The following is a 15770-nucleotide window of genomic DNA, read 5'->3' on the forward strand; positions in this document are numbered from 1 at the left end:
CATTCTTTAGATCTCTCACCAATTGAAAACGTCTGGTCAATGGTGGCCGAGCAACTGGCTCGTCACAATACGCCAGTCACTATTCATGATGAACTGTGGTATCGTGTTGAAGCTGCATGGGTAGCTGTACCTGTACACGCCATCCAAGGTCTGTTTGACTCAATGCCCAGGCGTATCAAGGCCGTTATTACGACCAGAGGTGGTTGTTCTGGGTACTGAGTTCTCAGGATCTATGCACCCAAATTTCGTGAAAATTTTATCACATGTCAGGTCTAGTATAATATATTTGTCCAATGAATACCTGTTTATCATCTGCATTTCTTCCTGGTGTAGCAATTTTTAATGGCCAGTAGTGTAGTTTCCTATTCAATTAATGTCTTGGGGACTCTGTACCGATGCCAAGGTTCTGCTTTGGGGATACATACTTCTCAGATGTGATGTATAACATGCCAGAGTTGGTCTAATTGCTCATGAATTTTTGTGAACCTGAGTTTGATAATGTCCATAATAAGTTCTAAATTGAGCTCCTCATGCAGTGTCTGGATATGCGTCTATCGTGAAGTCCTAAGTATCCACCGGAGGACTTTATTTTGTAATAGTTAGATGTGCTGTATTTGCTTGCTAGCGAGGCCCTGTCATGTGCATCTATACAGGAATTTTGCTAGAACAGTTACCGTTTAGAGTCTAACTTTTGTTGAGATGTGTAGCTTCCTGCTGCAGAATAGTGACATCAGTTCCCTCGACAGGCCAGAGGCTTTCATTTTTAAGTTTTGCAAATGTATATAAAAAAGGGTGACGATCCAGTGTGGCTCCCAAGTACGAGTACTTGACAGTTGCGCTCCATGGTACCTCTCCGCCTTGTATAGTAAGGTTGTTATCTAGTTGTGGCCGTATTTTGTTAAAGTATATTGCCTTTCTTTTGGTTAATTTTTATCTTGTCCGCACTATTCTGTGGAGAGGTTCAATTGTGTCTGTAGTCTTCCGATGTTGGCGTTATGTTGGTGTTCATTCGCAAAGCACGCACTGTCATTTGCGAACTATGCCAGATGATTGTGTGCAATCGTCGGCATGTCCTTGACATACATGGTAAGCAATAGTGGCTACAAGACCGAAAATATTCTTGGGGCACCCTAATTAAACCATAAATCAAGCGTTCAGTATATGATACGATTTAATAGGGACTGGTTTGTTTCTTTCCTATAAAAAGTTTGACAAAACTTCTATTTAACTGATAATTATTTTATGTCCAGCTAACACTTACCTTAACTGAAGCTGCTCTCAGAGGAATCTTATGCATACTGGCGCCAGTTCGTGCATTATACACGTACAAACAATCTCTTGCACCTTTATCGGCCCCAAGCACGACAATGTAACTATCGTCACATGTTACAACTCCAGGTTTAAAGGGCACACCAGGAGTACATCTCACTGGGTACTCGAATGAATATAGTTTTGTACCTTCTGTAAAAAGGGCAACAATTATCTCAAAAGGTTTGTAGCAACAAACTCCAATGCATTTACGAGCAATAGCATGAAGGCAACTGCAGGTGCTGAAATTTAATTTCGCAATATTAATTTGCTAGTCGCTAGAGCAATTCAAAATAAGTCCAAAATTTCCAGTAGTATGTTGTATAAAATTATTTGTTCACAGATTTAAACAAATTAAAAAGCTGAATTATGTATACTACACAGAATATCGAGGCCTGACTCAATCAGAAACAGTTTACGTCGAAGGAGAATAACATGGACCATTGACATCAGAACTAGTGAAACATGAGAGCTATTTTTGTGAAGGTTAAATCTATTTCCCAACACAGGCTTTTTAATTTATTGAAACAGATCTTTTACTGCAACAATTATTTCACATTACTAACCACTTTCGGCACGTTGTCATTTTCAAATGCTGCTATAATATCCAAAATCAACAAATCATTGTGAGTCACCGTAGTGTGACTCAAGTTTTATCTCCGGATTTCAGTATTCAGATTAGGCCATTCCTAATGGAGAATATATATTTGTGTCACCAGTTATTTTTAATTATTGTTTACTGTACCAGAAATGATGCGTTTCGAAAAATGATTCTCATTTTCACAGGATGGCTAGTACCAGAAATCTTACGGGTGTCAAACAGACGAGAAAAAGGGATCTTCGTCATTGAGAAAGCACGTGATGTAAAAATATGAAGCTTTTAGTGTGATGAAAATATTTCAATCGTTAAGATATAGTAGACAGTATTTCTAAACTATTCCTCATTAATCTTACGGACGGTGGATGTTGTAAATAGTTAACAACACAAGACACACACTAGCGAAAAGTGAAGTACTCTGTTCGATGTAGATCAAAGGTCGAGAGGTCCGTCTCTTGACAGTAAGCCATTCACTTATTTCGTTTTTACATTTTAAACACCTCATCAACAAAAACACTTCAGAAATCGTTAAGTTATTGAAGTGTTTAGCTAACGGCACCAGCAGATTTCACGCAGTATATTTCAGAATAGAATCCAGTCAGCCTTATCAGGAGTTAGTTATGCACTGATCCCTTTGTTTATAAGTACATTTATGTACACACGACTCAAACCAACTTGCAGCTATTGTCAAAAGCACAGCTAGTGCCAATTGCTGATCTGGGAAGCAATGGTTTACATCCTAACAACAGGGGTCGATCTGTCACTTTCGGTTCCAGAAATACAGCATTTCAGTACTGATATTGTTAGAGGTGGAGAGCTACTCTTTCAGAAGCCAAGAAGACAGAGAATTCCCATCATTTCTAAAGAAACAACAGTGACATTGGTCCAGAATCGTTTAGAATAATCATGTAATTGCCATCTTCGATGTGATCCGTTTGTGATTGTCGTGACCTCATACTCGTCTGTTCGTAACCTCTCTCCATGTATTGCAATTCCCTTTACACTCATTTCCATGATTTCTACACGATCAAGGCACTGTTAAATACTAGTTTCCATCTACTTTTCCATGAAATACAAGTTTCTCATTGCTGTCCTGTTTTAACTATACATCCGAAGAATTTAAGAGTAGCATAGACTTACAGTCATTGGAAGAATGTGTGCGTCCTTGAAGATCCGCAATTCTTTTAAAGTGATTGTATAATTAGTTCTGACTACCCATTAGATCCGACAGAGACTATAATTCCGTGTCATTCTGAAGGTACGGAAGGTACGTATTCTGTGTCGAAGTTTAGGGGTAACTTCATCACAATTCTGAAAGATACTATTTGTTGATTTAGGTCCGGCAAGAGAAGTTGTTTCTAGCCATTCATATACTCCTCTCTTTTTTATGAGCACAGAGAAATAAAATTACAATGTCGTGTTCAAAATTTTGAATCAGAACAATTATAGTAAATCTCTACAACTCGCTGATATTTCTGGGGATAATCCTACTCCCGAAGTGACCAGTCACACGACGTGTGTCATAATTTCCCATTACGTAGAAATTTAATGATCTACGGGAATCGCTATAAGGTTAAATATAGACTTCAGTAACTTCAAAATAACAACAGGAAATCTCAAAATGAAACTGATACGTTTACTAAAACACACAGGATTCCACTGCCATCAATTGTCACGACAGCCCGAATTTCCATTTTGATGAGTTGAGAGTATCTGGCGAGCTGAGGTCAGTAGAATAGCGATCTGCTGAAAACAACAAAATAAAATTCGCGTGTCTTAAAGGGGCAGAGAAAGCCAGAATTCAGATTCTCGTCCACGAGTAAGCCAAAAGATATCATAATTAGTGCCTTCTACGGACGAAACTGACAGAAAGTCACAAAACTGAACAAGACGAAATTCAAGACGTAGTATTGATCGAGTGATACTGCCGTCTGTATATATCAATACTACGACCTTCAAAAGAGTAAAACTAAGTAAAATGCTCGTTTATTTCATCAACTAGATGCTGAAATGGTAACTGCAGAATAACGTAGATTTAAGAAGTCTGAGAGGTACTTAGTCTTTCTTTCACTTTTTACTGTATTAAAAATTCCTCAGTTCATTGCATAAAGGGCGCTAGTGCATTGGGGGGAGGGAATAAAAAAGGAAGATTAAAGAGTTTTTTGTTTATGAAGCATTAGCTTCCACAGTGAATAGTAAACATAGCCATGTTTAGCAATAAACGTAGAAAGAAAATCAATTTTTAGTTTAGGGGCTGCCAAGCGTGTAATACCAAAGGGCAATGAGGCGATCACTATTTTCCTCTGGATATGGAAACTCAGTGCATACATCTGTGAAACCACTGCAGGGTTGTGACGTCCCTCGCTGGGCCACAGAGGACTGTCAACAGGTGACTCGATTGAATGAGTTGCGGTACAGCTAATGTTCGAGCTGTATATCGGCTTCGCATACTGGCAGACCATTGGAGATCACCGATCCTGATTACCAACTGGCCCTAGGTGAGCTTTTGGATGTTTAGCGAGTGTTTGGGGTGCCTCTCGTTGACACTGATACGTCCAATCAACGTCGCACATACGTTAGGTGATTATGTCACTTGCACTCGTTCGTGCCGTCAAAGCGATGGTGTGCTTTCGTCAAATGCCGGTCTGGTTCCCACGAGAAGAACACGAACGATTTTCTTTCCAGACTTTGCTCAATCTTTCCCGACTTTGTCGACAAATTCTTAAACTCATACATTTTTTCCTTCAGATAAAAGAGATTTTTTAACAACGTAAAATCCCCTTCGTAGAGAAATGAGGATACAAACCAAATTCCACACACCGCTATCGCTTGATATGAATGCAAATAAGAATTTATGGCACATGATGGACCACAGGTTCCGAGGTGCACCAGCGCCACGCCGCTAAGCCATGCTTATCAATAGCACAGCCGAGCTACTCTTTGCTGAATCCGTCAGATATAGCAAAACTGACATGATACAATAATTCTCCACACATTTTCTGTCCCGTCATTAACATCGATTCTGTGTGGATGCTGTGCTCTCCGTAAAACTAAAAAGCTGCAGCAAGACAATAATTAACAAATCTATGCTTCTATTAATACCATTTAAATAATGATCGTTGAAGACATTGGGTATTGTACAACAGTAAACGGTATCACAAATTACACATATAGTTTCAGTTAATAAGAGCAAACAAACACTTTTCCTTACCAGGAATAGACCGCACGACTCCTGTCGCATTAACACGCATTCCTTCATTACTTCCTTGTGTTGCTTCAGATTTTGAAACAGCCAGGAATTTGGCTCCACCTTCTAGTAGGGTAATTTGTTGAACACCAGGCTGTTCGTCTTTGAACAGAACTTGCTCAGTTAGACGGTTCCATATCAAGATGTTTCCAGATTCTGCGGACACGATGTATCTGTAACAACGTGCAGTATATGATATACTTCCAACTAATGTTATGACAACTATCAGTAAGGAAACTGTATTACAAATAGGTGCATTTCCGTTGGTTTTATCATAAAGTACAAGTAATACGCCTTTGGTATGGGGTAAATTCGGTGTTACAGAAATGATAAATATTTAGCTACAATTCTTTCAGACTTAGGCCTACTGGCTATAAGGTAGTAAGGGCACTAACGGACCATGACACACACTCCCCGTTATTCAAATAAACTCCCTGCTCTTGCAGACACCTCGTCAATTCTTCTATAGAGCACTGAATGCTTACGCGTAACGACGAATGTTTCAGTTGCTCGTGACTAAATAACGGGCTACGAACCCGAAGTTTCGATGTTTCTGTAGACAGCCGTCTGGTAGCGGTCCATTTTATTGTACTGTTACAGGACGGCCCATACGTAGTCACAGCACCAGTTAGTTGGCAACCAGGGCTTCAGCCAAAAACTGTACTCCAGGCTGCAGATCAATGGATGACCGTCCTCTTCACTAATGAGTCCCGGTTTGGTACCAAAATGACAGTATCTTTTTTTTTTATTTGGCCGGAAACCAGAAGCCATTCTCCAACGATCTCCCGTTAAAGGGATACTTGCCAATGAGGCAGTGTCTGTATGTATACTTTATCAGATAATAAATATTCAGGTGGACGCTCAGACCTAAATGTCTTTCCACATGAGACTGTTAACTGCAACATCCCTGATGTTAACGAGTGCTCGTTAGCCTGTGCCCCAGGTTACGAAATCGACTGACATGTCTTGTGCAGATATCTTTAGATTTAAAAAAATCTGCGCGTGAGATTGCCAACTCGATCTTTCGTCTGAATCCCATAATGCATGTTTGGGATGATCGTGGCAGGCGTGTGTTATTGCTTGCAGTCCTAATCCCCAGAAATAGCCTTGCTCTTATGGAGCTCATAAACAGTATCATTAACAGTTCTACACATCGCTGTGTGTGCTGCATTGCTCCTCGCGGTTGTACCACTCCGCATTATGAATTGTATGGAGCCGTGATTCCATGTTTCATGTGCGTCGTGTCGCCTACATTTCACTCTGCGTAATTTTCGTAGCATCAACAAGTATCCGTGTTTTAACTTACAGTTATATTGGAATGTTCCCTTCATTTATTGAAACTGGTGTACTTTACAGTTAGAACGCAAGTAAAAAGACTCAAATGATGAAAGGTTTTTGGACGTCTGTTGTTGTTGTGGTCTTCAGTCCTGAGACTGGTCTGATTCAGCTCTCCATGCCACTCTATCCTGTGCAAGCTTCTTCATCACCCAGTACGTACTGCAACCTACATCCTTCTGAATCTGCTTAGTGTATTCATCTCTTGGTCTCCCTCTACGATTTTTACCCTCCACGCTGCCCTCCAATACTAAATTGGTGATCTCCTGATGCCTCAGAACATGTCCTACCAACCGATCCCTTCTTCTAGTCAAGTTGTGCCACAGACGTCTCTTCTCCCCAATCCTATTCAGTACCTCCTCATTAGTTATGTGATCTACCCATCTAATCTTCAGCATTCTTCTGTAGCACCACATTTCGAAATCTTCTATTCTCTTCTTGTCTAAACTATTTATCGTCCATGTTCCACTTCCATACATGGCTACACTCCATACAAATACTTTCAGAAATGACTTCCTGACAAATCTATACTCGATGTTAACAAATTTCTCTTCTTCAGAAGCGCTTTCCTTGCCATTGCCAGTCTACATTTTATATCCTCTCTACTTCGACCATCATCAATTATTTTGCTCCCCAAATAGCAAAACTCCTTTACTACTTTAAGTGTCTCATTTCCTAATCTAATTCCCTCAGCATCAACCGACTTAATTCGACTACATTCCATTATCCTCGTTTTGCTTTTGTTGATGTTCATCTTATATTCTCCCTTCAAGACACTATCCATTCCGTTCAACTGCTCTTCCAGGTCCTTTGCTGTCTCTGACAGAATTACAATGTCATCGGTGAACCTTAAAGTTTTTATTTCTTCTCCATGGATTTTAATACCTACTCCGAATTTTTCTTTTATTTCCTTCATTGCTTGCTCAATATACAGATTGAATAACATCAGGAGAGGCTACAACCCCGTCTCACTCCCTTCCTAACCACTGCTTCCCTTTCATGTCCCCCGAGTCTTATAACTGCCATCTGGTTTCTGTACAAATTGTAAATAGCCTTTCGCTCCCTGTATTTTACCCCTGCCACCTTCAGAATTTGAAAGAGAGTATTCCAGTCAGCATTGGCAAAAGCTTTCTCTAAGTCTACAAATGCTAGAAACATAGGTTTGCCTTTCCTTAATCTAGCTTCTAAGATAAGTCGTAGGGTCAGTATTGCCTCACGTGTTCCAATATTTTTACGGAATCCAAACTGATCTTCCCCGAGATCGGCTTCTACCAGTTTTTCCATTCGTCTGTAAAGAATTTTTGGAAGTCTATCATCTCTTTATTGAAAGATTATGGAGTTGATCCGACCTACTACTCGAAAAACCATTGTTTCGGTGCATTTAATAGTACGGTTGCCTTCTGATACTCTGCCACTTTGATTCGAATGGAAAATATACTATAATATGTTGTGTAATTCACTGAAAGAAGTTATCTGACCTAATTTTCAGAAGAGTGTAATTACCTAAAGTCCTCACGTTATAGAGAACACAATGTTACGTAAGGAACAGATTCTTGGTTCATTCAGTTGCATATAGGCACACGGTAGTTCAGCTTAGAGTGGATATCAGACTATAACGAATGTAATATTTTTAGGAACAAGCAATTGCCGGATCAGAAGCTTGTACGGGAAACGACGCTCTGCGGTAATAAGCGCGTAGAATGAAAATTTGAGAGGCTATTTTTTTATGAAATATAAAAGATTCAGATCAAAACTGCAACTTCTAAAATAAAACAGAACTGTTAATAACCTTCTACTTCTGATACTCAGTACCTGTTGAGACACTTTAAAAACTATTCGTAAATCTAAGATGAGCTTCGAATGTTGTCTGGTAACAAACTGCTGGGGTAACGTTAACAAGAGGTACGTATGTGGACACTTACCAGAGAATGTTCTAACACGTGAACATGGTTGTGTGACGACGATTTTTTCACGTTAATTAAAATATGTAAGAAAAGTTTACAACAATAAATACTGTAACACATCTTCCTTCTGACATAATATTGCTTCACATGGCCTGTACTTAATGAATCGTTGCTGATAGGAGATGTGGCATTTCATCCTATGGCTGGACATCCTTTCTAATGCCACAGAGCCAACGTAACTGAAAAAATCCATTAGGAGATACGCCACTGGTGTGCGAATAGTGTGATTTCTTCTTTTTAACTATTTGTGTATTGGAGATTCTGAAGCGCAAATAAGGAACTAGTCCAACATTCACCTAAAACTGGTATGAGAACTGCTGAAAAAACACGGTTAATGTGACTGGTATAACAGACCTGTGATCGTAAATCTGGCCAGCAGGTTACTTACGTCTGTGCTGAGCAAGCTAATGCTGTGTGCGTTGCGCCATACGAGAAGACCTCTCTGTCGGAAATGGAAAATGTTGCATCACAAACACATCTACCGAACTCTACCACACTGATACTCCATTATTTCCATATATGTGGCAAATACTGATTAAAATTTCATCTTCATACGAGCTTACTCTCGGTACAAGGAAAATCCGATTAGTGCAGGCGAATACAAGGTCGAATCACATTAAGGTGACCACCGCCCATGTTCGACATCAACGTGCAATAATCACTCACAGACGGCATCTGGAATAACTAGCAGTGGATGGTACATAAAGCGTGTCAGTGGGATGCGGTAAACAGTACAGTCGTTGTCGTAACGCAGAAACGGAGAGATTTATTTGACGTCCAAAAGGGCATGATCATTGGCTTTTGGGCCAAGTGTAGAACCATTACCGTAACGGCTAAGTCTGTAAACAGTTCGCATGCCGCTGAGGTTAAAATTGCCGTCCACTGCGAAACGTGGTGCCTAGGCAACTGTGGTGCATCACGGGCTATTATAGATGTCTGGGGTAAACGACGGCAGCAAAAATGTGTAAGGGTGAATAGACGTGCAACTGTTGAGGACTGACCGCCCAGATGAACCAAGGGGCTACCAACACGTCTCCTCAACAACTGTTCGGCGAATGTTGCTGCGTAGTGGCCTCCGCAGCAGGTGCCCATGCTGACTGCTGTTCAAAGGGGACGAAGGCTGGAATTTGCACGCCAATACCGTAACTGGATGTCCACTTAATTGCGACAGGTTTTATGCTCCATCGGACAGATGTCCGTTGGCGTCTGGAGCGCGGAACGTCTGAAAGCAACCACCCTGCAACAATCGAGGGAGCGTTATGGTCTGGGTTATGTTTTCGTGGCATTCCCAGGGTGATCCTGTCATTCTGAAAGGCAAAATGAATCAATACAAGGATGCATCTATCGTTGGGGACCATGTCTACCCCTACATACGGTCTGTTTCTCCTCGTCACGATGGCGTCTACCAGCAGGACAATACAATGTATCACACATCTGGCATTCTACGTACGTGCGTGGTTCGTAGAGCGCCAGGATTAGTTTACAATACACCCCTCGCTACCGAACTCCCTGGATTTTAACCCAAACGAGAACCTATGGGACCAAGTCTATCGAGTTGTTTGCGTGATGGATCCTCAACCGAGAAACGTAGCTGGTCACGGCACTGGAGTCAGCATGGCTCCATATGCCTGCCGGTACCTTCTAGAATCTCATCGACTCTCTTCCTGCACGTCTCCCAGTAGTTTTCAAGGTTTTTACAGGTGGTCACAATAATGTGACTTGACAGTGTAAAAGCCGGCCGGAGTGGCCGTGCGGTTCTAGGCGCTACAGTCTGGAACCGAGCGACCGCTACGGTCGCAGGTTCGAATCCGGCCTCGGGCATGAATGTGTGTGATGTCCTTAGGTTAGTTAGGTTTAATTAGTTCTAATTTCTAGGCGACTGATCACTTCTGAAGTTAAGTCGCATAATGCTCAGAGCCATTTGAACCATTTTTTATTTTATTTTATTTTTTTTTTTTTGACAGTGTAAATGTGTGAATACATTATCACTATTGGGTGTCTAATGTTACTGGAACTTATCAGGCGGACACTGCAACAGAGCTTGTCCCGAGGACATGCAGTTGCGGCTTATCGTCGCTTTTGCACTTTGAGACCGGCACGAGGAGCGTGGGAATATCATACCGACAGATCGCACAGACAGTTGACTGTAATTCAATAGCTGCAGAACTGATGGTGACGAGATGAACTCAGGCCAACAGTGTGATAAGAACAGTTGGTATGGATCCTTCCACAAGGACTAGACCACGATAAGATCGTAGTATTGTTCGAGTGGATCTGACGAATAGACGGATTTCAACAGCTGACATCCTGGCAGACAGCCAGAGAGTCACTAAGAACCGTCGGTAACAGAATGCTGGCCGCTGGGTTGTTATGTGTCGTTTAGCGGTGACACCATACCACAGATAACAGACTCTTGTATGTGTGGGACCAGAGTCAACTGGGACACTGAATGGCATTTTGTAACTTTCAGCGATGAGTCTTGCTTCTATTTGTGGCGGTCAGATCGATGCAACAGTGCCTGTAGATGACCTGGCGAGAACCCACAGGAAGCAGCGATTCTCGACACTTGCGCCTCTCCAGCTCCTGGGATCATGGTGTAGGCAGCTATTGGATATGATGAATGGACTGATTTGGTACTTTTTTTGAAGGGAGAGTGAATTCCCTGTGACCAAAAGTATCCGGTCACTCACAAAAACATACGTTTTAATATTAGGTGCATTGTGCTTCCACCTACTGCCTGGTACTCCATATCAGCGACCTCGGTAGTAATTAGACATCGTGATAGAGCAGAATGGGGCGCTCTGCGGAACTCACGGACTTCGAACGTGGTCAGGTGATTGGGTGTCACTTGTGTCATACGTTGTACGCGAGATTTCCACACTCGTAAACATCCCTAGGTCCATTGTTTCCGATGTGATACTGAAGTGGAAACTTGAAGGGAACGTATAGCACAATAGCGTACAGGCCCACCTCGTCTGTTGACTGACAAAGACCGCCGACAGTTGAAGTGGGTTGTAATGTCTAATAAGCAGACATCTATCCAGACCATCCAACAGGAATTCCAAACTGCATCAGGATCCACTGCAAGTACTATGACAGTTAGGTGGGAGGTGAGAAAACTTGGATTTCATGGTCGAGCGGCTGCTCATAAGCCACACATCACGCCGGTAAATGCCAAACGACGCCTCGCTTGGTGTAAGAAGCGTAAACATTGGACGATCGAACAGTGGAAAAATGTTGTGTGTAGTGACGAATCACGGTATACAATGTGGCGATCCGATGGCAGGGTGTGAGTGTGGCGAATACCCGGTGAACGTCATCTGCCAGCGTGTGTAGTGCCAACAGTAATATTCGGAGGCGGTGGTGTTAAGGTGTGGCCTTATTTTTCATGAAGGTGCTTGCACCCCTTGTTGTTTTGCGTGGCACTATCACAGCACAGGCCTGCATCGATGTTTTAAATGCCTTCTTGCTTCCCATTGTTGAGGAGCAATTCGGGGATGGCGATTGCATCTTTCAGCACGGTCGAGCACCTGTTCGTAATGCACGGCCTGTGGCGGAGTGGTTACACTACAATAACATCCCTATAATGGACTAGCCTGCACAGAGTCCTGACCAGAATCCTACAGAACACATTTGGGATGTTTTGGAACGCCGACTTCGTGCCAGGCCTTGCCGACCGACAACGATAACCCTCCTCAGTGCAGCACTCCGTGAAAGCCTAATGGTGGGCCAACACCATACTGAATTCCAGCATTACCGATGGAGGGCGCCACGAACTTGCAAGTCAGTTTCAGCCAGGTGTCTGGATACTTCTGATCACAAAAGTGTATGTGACAAGCATGGGTAAACTTTGTTTTCATATCCTTCATGACCAGGGTAGGGGGGGGGGGGGGGAGTATTGTACCTTCGTACATTTTTAGACTTTAGCCTCTAGCCCCTGAAACAGAAATTTAATATGGATTTTAAAGGATAGCTTTCACTTTTTTATGTGGTGCAGACTTTTTCCGAAATTACAAATTTTCTCCGGAAGTCAAAGTTTTCCAAATGCAAAAACATGCTCCACCATAGAACATGGTCCCGTACCTAGGAACAAATATTCGATTGGAATTTAGAAGCGCTGCAGTCGGGAAACTCTTGTCAGTGCTGTATTTAATACTCAATCATTTGCATTATTACTCCGCTACACACCAATAATCATTAAGTGAAATCAAATTAAGCAGAAATATTAAACAAATACCAGTTACAAGTCAAATATATTTTGAAATAAAAAATATTGGAAACTATCACAAATTTCCATCATTCAAGACACGTAAAACTGTTACATCAAAGAAGTTCAGTTCATTCGCAAGTACCACATGTTCCACGGTAAAAGACCTTCTGTTTCAAGATTAAAGATGATGCACAACCGACGAAGTACGGTTTAAGTGTCTACAAGTTATATAAACAGTTCTAAAATATACAGCATTTTACTCACCATAAAATTATGTAACTGCAGAATTAACAATATATTCCAAACAACATTATACAGTACGTACATATGTGGGACACGAAACAGAAATTCGGCACAAAACACAACGTGATGTCTAACATCAATAAAAACTGTAGTAAATGGTGGAAAATGCGTACTGCGGTATCTAGTGGGCATTCCTTTACTCGATTCTAAAGCCAACCACTAGAATAAAGTGCCAACCACAAATCATCGTGTGTTCCTAGATACTCTATCTTTTACGTACAATATTCTCCCTTGCTAAAAGCCATATTACAGCACGATAATGCACGACCCCTCATTTCACACCAAAATCGCTTTGAATAGTGTACTGATCCCTGGCTGGTCTGCCCAGTACCCTAATTTGTCACCCATACAGTATCTCTGCAACGTTCCAGCCAGTAATCTTCACATACTGACACAGCACGCCCTTCAGGCATGGCAAGGAGTTCTGTATCTACACCTACATGATTACTCTGTAATTGATACTTAAGTATTTGGCAGAGGGTTGACAGGACCTCTTTCAGCCTATTTCTCTACTTTTCAACTCTCGAAATAGCAAGAGGGATAAATGTAAAAATAAATCTTTCCCTCCAGTTATGATTTCTCTTATTTTATCACAATGCTAATTTCTCCCTAAGTAGGTGGTAGTCAACTAAATATTCTGCCATCCTGAGGAGAAAGTTGGAGATTGCATTTTCATGTAAAGAACTCGCCACAACGAAAAACGCCATTGTTTTAGTAACTGTCACCCTAACTCGTCTCTCATACCCTTATAGCATTCGAAGACATTTGCTCCCATATCACGACAAATACAAGACTGTGTTAGTGTCCATGCCCGTGCCCGCACCCGTGTTGATGACGGACGCAAGTTTCTCAAGGAATGAAAGTATCATCATGTAAAACCTGTTATATGATGAACTTTCCCACAAAGTTCGATGAATGTAGGACTGGTGCCTCATGGAGTAACTCTTTTCACTTCCGTCAGCATATTTCACTATAATATCCGAAACAGCTACCCAAGATGTACAATAATAGAGAAACTCGCAACACCAAGGAGGAGTTGTGCGACATAAAAGGTTTGGTAGACGTGTTTCTACACCTCAAAGATGATTTATGTTCAGATTTCGCGCCCGTCATGTAAGTGTCGGGCTAATAGCGCCACTATGAGGATGCAAATCAGGTTTGCTTTAAATACAAGCTATAACGATCGTGAGCGTCAGTTACCTTTGAGACTGGATATGGTGAGTTGATGTTAGTGAAGGTGCCTTTAAGGCGACACAGACGCCATTATCAACACCTTACTGAGTTCGAATGAGATCATATAATAGGGCTACGAAGAGCTGAATGTTCCTTCTGCGACATTGCGGGAAGACGTGGTAGGAATGCAGCCTGTGTAAACGATTGCTGGCAGCGGTGGTCACAGGAATGTATGGACGCTAGAGGACGGACAGCCACGTGAACTACCAAGAGCGAAGACCATCGCGTTCGGGGTATGGCTCTGGCAAGCCGTACTGCACCTGAAGCAGCAATTTCACCAGCAGCTGGCACCACAGTGACACAACGAACTGTTACAAGTCGGTCACGTCAAGGACAGCTCCAAGCCAGATGCCCTGTAGCGTGCATTCCACTGGCGCCAAACCACCGCCGTTTGCGACTTCAGTGGTGTCACGCGAGAGCTCAGTGAGGGCAGGGTGGACGTCTGTTGTATTTTCTGATGGAAGCTGGTTCTGGCTATGTGTCCTTCTGTGTGTTAGTTAGAAGGAGGCCACTTGAGGTCCTGCAACCAAACTGTCTGTGTGCTAGACACATTGGTCCTATACCTGGAGTTACGGCCGGGGATGCGATTGCGTATGATAGCAGGAGCACTCTCGTGGTTTCATATCAGCTCACACTCCGCTGCAGAGTGAAAATCTCATTCTGGAAACATCCCCCAGGCTGTGGCTAAGCCATGTCTCAGCAGTATCCATTCTTTGAGGAGTGCTAGTTCTGCAAGGTTCGCAGGAGAGCTTCTGTAAAGTTTGGAAAAATGGTTCAAATGGCTCTGAGCACTATGGGACTTAACTGCTGAGGTCATCAGTCCCCTAGAACTGAGAACTACTTAAACCTAACTAACCCAAAGACGTCACACCCGAGGCAGGATTCGAGACTGCGACCGTAGCGGTCGCGCGGTTTCAGACTGTAGCGCCTAGAACCGCTTGGCCAATCCGGCCGGCGTAAGGTTTGGAAGGTAGGAGACGAGGTACTGGCAGAGGTAAAGCTGTGAGGACGGGGCATGAGTCGTGATGGGTAGCTCAGTTGGTAGAGCATATGCCCGCAAAGGCAAAGGTCCCTCGTTCGAGTCTCGGTCCGGCACACAGTTTTAATCTGCCAGGAAGTTTCACTCTCGTGGCCATCCCACGCACTCTGACTGCCAATTTGTACTTCAGCCTTGTAATCCGACCTGTTGTGCAGCCATTCATGAACAGCATTCCAGAGAGTGTTTTCCAACAGGATAGCGCTCGCCCACGCACCGCTTTTGTAACCCAACTTTGGCATTTCACATTTGCAATGGTTTACCTCGCGCTTACATTAACCTGCGATCTAGCAACGATAAACATTTAAATATGTTACCTAGACAAACGTGTTTCCGAAATTTCATTAGTCTACCTTAATAATATTTTGGTGTTACGATTTTTATCCATCAGAGTACCTAGGAAAGCTTAAATAAATATCCTGCATAGGCTGACTGTAAAGGCTAAACTTAATGCCTACGACCCACCCAGTGGTTGGCTTGGAGTTGTTTTGGGGAAGGATACCAGACAGCGAAGTCATCGGTCTCCTCGGATTATG

At 42.5% G+C, this 15770-nt stretch overlaps 1 protein-coding gene across 1 annotated transcript in view; it reads right to left on the reverse strand.

The window, feature by feature from the left end:
* Positions 1-15770, reverse strand: part of LOC126299346 (NACHT and WD repeat domain-containing protein 2) — a 287406-nt gene that overhangs the window by 43496 nt on the left and 228140 nt on the right. The window contains exons 25-26 of the mRNA XM_049991201.1: positions 5118-5326; positions 1262-1461 (exon numbers count right to left, since the gene is read on the reverse strand). Coding sequence (XP_049847158.1) covers positions 1262-1461; positions 5118-5326 — 409 coding nt within the window. The remainder of the gene's footprint in view (positions 1-1261; positions 1462-5117; positions 5327-15770) is intronic.

The sequence above is a fragment of the Schistocerca gregaria genome, chromosome X (assembly GCF_023897955.1).
Source record: "Schistocerca gregaria isolate iqSchGreg1 chromosome X, iqSchGreg1.2, whole genome shotgun sequence".
NCBI lineage: Eukaryota > Metazoa > Arthropoda > Insecta > Orthoptera > Acrididae > Schistocerca > Schistocerca gregaria.